This window comes from Palaemon carinicauda, chromosome 21, assembly GCF_036898095.1.
Source record: "Palaemon carinicauda isolate YSFRI2023 chromosome 21, ASM3689809v2, whole genome shotgun sequence".
Lineage (NCBI taxonomy): Eukaryota > Metazoa > Arthropoda > Malacostraca > Decapoda > Palaemonidae > Palaemon > Palaemon carinicauda.
In genome coordinates, this window is record NC_090745.1 from 43648533 (window position 1) to 43654565 (window position 6033).

Below are 6033 nucleotides of genomic sequence, written 5' to 3' on the forward strand. Positions count from 1 at the left end.
ATTTCTTTCCTCTTCTTACTAGGAATGGAAAGTCGATGTGACTCCAAATTCCAGTGGATTCCCAACCAACGAAATTTTTGAGCTGGAGAAAGACGAGACTTTTTTATGATAATCTTGAATCCCAGATGTTCCAGGAACTGGATCACTATCTTAGAAGCTTGCATGCATTCTGTCCTGGATGCTGCCCACACCAGCCAGTCGTCCAAGTAAGCCACTACTTGGACCCCCTTTAGGCGGAATTGATGGACGGCTGCGTTCGCGAGCTTCGTGAAAATCCTTGGGGCTATGTTTAGCCCGAAAGGCATGGCTCTGAAGGAGTAAAGTTTTCTATGTAACTTGAAGCGTAGGTAGGAAGAGAGGTAACAATTAATTGGAACGTGCCAATAAGCGTCAGATAAGTCTATGGAGACAGTATATGCCCTTCTGGGCAGTAGGGTCCTTATGTGCTGAAGCGTGAGCATTGTGAACTTGTAGTTCACTATGAACTTGTTGAGTGGCGACAAGTCTAGATGACTCTGAGTTTTTCTGAGTCCTTCTTTGGAGCACAAAAAAGCCCTCTTGGAATTCGATGGACTTAACTTTCCGGATTACTCTTTTGTCTAAGAGTTCCCAGACATATTCTTCCAGAACGGGGGATGAGTGTTGGAAGAATTGCGGAAATTGAGGTGGAGGACTGCTCCAGCTTCAACCTAGTCCATTTTTAATTAGGCTGTGGGCCCAGGGATCAAAGGTCCAGCAATCCCTAAATAGCTGTAGTCTCCCTCGTACTGGAAGTATCTTACTTCTGCTGTTGTGGACCTGAGGCCTTGCCTCCTTGACCGCATCCTCCCCTGTATCCCCTTCCTCTTGAAGGGCGTCTAGAAGAACCTCTGGCTGTTCTTCTAGCTCTCAAACGAAAGGAAGAAGTCTGCCTTTCGAAGGCTTGGTTAAAAACTGGCGACTGTATCGCCACTTGTTGAGGTACCAGCTGGTATGTGGTTGGAGGTTGTGCCACAATCTGAGGCACCGCGGTCACAGGAAGTTGTTGTTGTTGCTGTCGGTAGGGTTTAGCCGGCCGAGGGGATGGCCTAGGCGTTTTTGTCTTCCTCTTGGGTTGGGGACCCTCAACCGGAGAAGACTTTCTCTTGAGATCTAAGCCCCACTTTTTGAGAAGGTTCCTATTCTCTGTGGCGGCCTTGTCTACTACCTCTTTAACCACTTCATTGGGTAAGAGGTCTTTACCCCAAATACGAGAGGAGATCAGTTTCCATCGCTTCTAGTGTCGTTTACTACAACATCGATGCCGCAAGTCTTTCCTTTGTCTCTTGCTCTCTAAGCAAGAGAACCTCCGACAGTTTTGGAAGTGCCTCACCAAACTGGCGTCCAGTTTCATAAAAGAAATCTTTGAAAACAACTTGAATATTGTACATGGAATGTATAAACTCTACGCCTTTATATGTAAAGAGATTTGCAAGCTATATAAAAAAAAAAATTTAACCACTTAATGCAAACCTAAATGTACTGTGAATAATTAACTTTACTGTGAAATTAATATTTAGACCTAAGTTACCATTCATTGATGGGTACAATATTTCGTATAGTATACATAAGTACTTTGGCACTATATATTGTTATGTTAGATATAAGTACTGATATATACATAATTGTATGTTTATAGTAATAAGGTTATATGTGCATAACTATATATACATGTTAGTCATATGCAAAAACATGTATATGTAAGCCTATGTATGTGTCTGTATATGTATACCTGTATGTGTACACGTATATATATATATATATATATATATGCAGGTGTCTGTATATGACTGCATGTGTGTATATACGTATGTATATATCTATATATACAGATATGTTTTATATATGTATATAATTTTGCTTATATATTATACTATTATTGATATAAAGAAATTGTATTGAAAGTCAAAACAAGAATTTACCGGTCACAAGAAATGACCCTTTCTGGCAGGTGTCTAATGAGGTTTGATCTCCGCCCAGGAAACACCTGATAACAGCCCAGGTAGCTGGAATGGGAGCGTCATTGTTCTATAAGTCTCTGTATGTATGTTTATTGAACCTCGTTCAATAAATACCCTGAAGAAGCATCACGAAACTAGTCAAGACTTAATCTTATATTACATATTTTTATTTCCCTTGTGGATATATATATATATATATATATATATATATACATCTATATCTATCTATCTATCTATCTATCTATCTATATATATATATATATATATATATCCCTTTAGTTAATGAATACTTCACCACGGTCTTATTGAGTTGTCAGCATAAATAGTCTCAATTGTAAGGTCGGCCTAGTGTAGGTAATGCGGGCTGATATTGAAGAGGCCTTCTCTCACAGTGGCCACGGTGTGACGAGTTAATAGTGTTCCTGCCATTCAGAATGTGTTGTACATTTAAATCTGCACGCCAAGACACTGAGCGCACTCTACATGTTTTTTGGGCCTTAGTTAGCATGGTGGAGGACGTCATTCCCCTGGTCAAATGTTATTCCCAGCGAGAGGCATGACATGTCGTGAGTGCCAAAAGGTAAGGTATTTCCAAAGGTGATGCAGGAGCTAAAAGAAATCACTACTTCCTTCATGCGTGGCGATCGTTGCAGAGGCACACGTTTCCTCCCACCCAACTAATAATTTTTGCGTTTCTCGTGGGAAAGGAAGGTCAGTGTCTGCATTTGCCCTAGCATACACGTCAGCACAGTTTTGTGTTGCAAGACTCTTGTTGCCTTCCAGCATGCGAGTTACACCCCCGGAATTGCAATTTCCATGAGAACGCTTAATACATACATACCTTCACTCAAAATTACGCTATTTTAAGCTCCAAAGTTACTGAAAAAAAAATTCATCTTTCAAATTATCTAATTTTTTTTTCACCTTGCCCATCCAAATCCAGTAGCAACGTACCGTGCATCAAAATATACTGTAATTCACTTAATAGTGATTTTATTCAATGTGATAACAAAATATGTAATGTAAAATTCTCAGTTATTATGATCAGTTAAAATACTTTAATAAAAATCATGTGCAAACGAGAAAATTAATAGATAATGGCGATAGTATAAAATTCATCATATACCGTTAGGCCTACCACAGTTATATCTATCGTTATCTGTGAACAAATCTATCTGATATATAAAATCATTTCGAGTGGAGATATTTTTACTGAGAATCTAGTTGCTCCATCGTCGTATATTTCACTAAAGTGATAATTTTCATACCATTTTCATATTTTACAATATTATTACAGAAATAGTTGATTTATTAACATAAAGGTTACAGCTGCAAGATACTCTAATGTGAATCAATAACCTATTAACTAAAGACATTTATGAAAAGTTGACCTTTTGATGGAATTCCCACAGAATTTACAGTATATAACAATAGGTAGATTTCTCTGTAAAGAAACTCATTATCTTTTATTCTTTTATACCGTCTGACCAGTACTACATTAGATTCTTTTCTCTGGTTACGGTTCATTTTCCCTTTACCTACACACACACCGAATAGAATGGCATATTCTTTACATATTCTCCTCTATCCTCATACACCTGACAACACTTAGATTACCAAACAGATCTGCTCTCAAGGGGTTAACTACTGCACTGTAATTGTTCAGTGGCTACTTTCCTCTTGGTAAGGGTAGAAGAGACTTTTAGCTATGGTAAACATCTCTTCTAGGAGAAGTCTTGTGTAGTACCATAGCCTCTGTACCATGGCCTTCCACTGTCTTGAGTAAGAATTCTCTTGCTTAAGGGTACACTCGGGTATACTATTCTATCTTATTTCGCTTCCTCTTAGTTTACTGAAGTTTTCATAGTTTGTATATGAAATATATATTTTTATTTTACTGTTTTCAAAGTATTTTATTTTAATTGGTAATGACTTCTCTTATTTCCTTGTTTCCTTTTCTCACTTGGTTATTTACCCTGCTTGAGCCCCTTGGCTTATGGCATCCTGCTTTTCCAATTAGGGTTGTGGCTTGACAAGTAATAATAATAATAATAATAATAATAATAATAATAATAATAATAATAATAATAATAATAATAACTGTAATCCTTATTTAAATAATAATAATAATAATAATAATAAAAATACTACTACTACTACTACTACTACTACTACTACTAATAATAATAATAATAATAATAATAATAATAATAATAATAATGATAATAATAATAATTGTAATCCTTATCTAATATTCTACATATCAGTATTAACATCTACATGCAGGCATCATATTGCTATTTCTACCATTTATATGCGGTTATACAGGCTCTACTTTGATATTTATATAAGAGTACTCCATTGATTTAGATTTGTAATTCAAAGAATTTCTAATGTTACCTCATGAGATTATTTTCTCACAGATCCATATGTACATATTGGACTACAATACACTCAAACATTCAACCGTATTACTCGTGCAAAAGAAATGTATGGTTGTTATTATTATTATTATTATTATTATTATTATTATTATTATTAACTAGATTATTGATTCGATTTTTAATTATGTTATTAATTAGATTATAGATTATATTGTTAATAAGATTATTATTCAGATCATCATCATTATTATTATTATTATTATTATTATTATTATTATTATTGCTGTAATTATTATTATTATTATTACTATTATTATTATTATTATTATTATTATTATTATTATTACTATTATTATTATTATTATTATTATTATAATTATTATTATTATTATTATCATCAGTAATAATTTTATTATTAATAGATAAGTTACAACCCCAGTTGCAAAAGCAGGATGCTATAAGCCAAAGGGCTCCAACAGGGAAAATATATCACAGTGAGGAAAGAAAAGAAGGAAATGAATATACTATATGAGATAGGATGAACAAATGAAATAAAATATTTTAAAGACAGTAACAACATTAAAACCTCTTTCACATATAAACTTTAAAAAATACTTATGCCAGCTTGTTCAACACAAAAACATTTGCTGCCATTTTGAACTTTTGAAGTTCTAAATATTGATCTACCCGATTAGGATGATCATTCTACAATTGGTCACAGCTGGAGTAAAATTTATAGAATACTATATAGTATTGATTCTCATTATGGAGAAGGCCAGACAATTAGAATTAACTGCATACCTTGTGTTACCAACCGTATAGTACTGCCCGGAAATATCTGAATGTAAAGGATGGTCAGAATTACAAAGTCTTCTGCAACATGCATAGTGACGTAATGAGTTTCCTGGGTATTTGATTCATCAATAGGTGCCTCTAGTGCAGTGTTTCCCAACCTTTTCCAACCCTAGCACCCCCTGTTGTCATGTCTAAGCATTGCAGCATCTAATTATCTTAATTATTAATATCTTATTATTATGTAACTAGATGGATAAAGTAATGTGGAGTATACAGCTTGATCAATTTTATTTTGTTCATTCCTTAAAACTAACACAAAATACCAATATTGTTTATAAAAGAAATTAAAAAAAAATGAGAAAAAATGAAATTGCATGGATTTAAATATGTACAACTGGGTAATCAATCATACTGTACATACATCAATGTGATTTTTGCTGTTGCTTATATGTAACTAGTTTCTCAATTCGAGGCTTTGTGTTGGCCAGAGCCACCCTCATATCATGAAGCAACCAAATTTGAAGTCGGTTCCGGGCGGTTGTTTTGATTTTGAGCATGGTGGAGAAAGCCTTTTCACAGAGGTAGGTAGTTGGAAATGAGATGATCATTTCCAGTGCTGGCTTTACTAATCCAGGGTATATTAGCAACTGATCACACCAGAAACCTGACAGCGGTAGTGTGCGAAATTTTGTTTGACAACCCTGGTTCACCTGCAGATCAATAAGCTCCTCCTTTAGGTTATCATCATCATCCATATCTGCTAAGAAGTGTGCTGTATCCATTCTGGAAATGAATGATCCATGGGAAAGTATTGTGCCATAGTGGTCTCTAGGAGTGAGAAGTGAGCAACAATATTTTCTGCAAGCATTGGCTGG

At 34.9% G+C, this 6033-nt stretch overlaps 2 protein-coding genes across 2 annotated transcripts in view; both read right to left on the minus strand.

Annotated features, from left to right (window-relative positions):
• Positions 1–5580: 5580 nt before the first annotated feature.
• Positions 5581–5913, minus strand: LOC137614864 (protein FAM200C-like). Its single transcript, XM_068344522.1, has one exon. It carries the CDS (start codon positions 5911–5913, stop codon positions 5581–5583), a length of 333 nt encoding a protein of 110 aa, XP_068200623.1.
• A 5-nt stretch (positions 5914–5918) lies between these two features.
• LOC137614865 (protein FAM200C-like) overlaps positions 5919–6033 on the minus strand; it is a 1158-nt gene continuing 1043 nt past the window's right edge. Inside the window, exon 2 of the mRNA XM_068344523.1 lies at positions 5919–6033. This exon is cut by the window's right edge and continues 683 nt beyond it. Within this exon, the coding sequence (XP_068200624.1) occupies positions 5919–6033 (115 nt within the window).

Excerpts from the sequence above, each read along its gene's own strand:
- LOC137614864 (XM_068344522.1), bottom strand. The coding sequence starts at position 5,913 with ATGGATGATGATGATAACCTAAAGGAGGAGCTTATTGATCTGCAGGTG.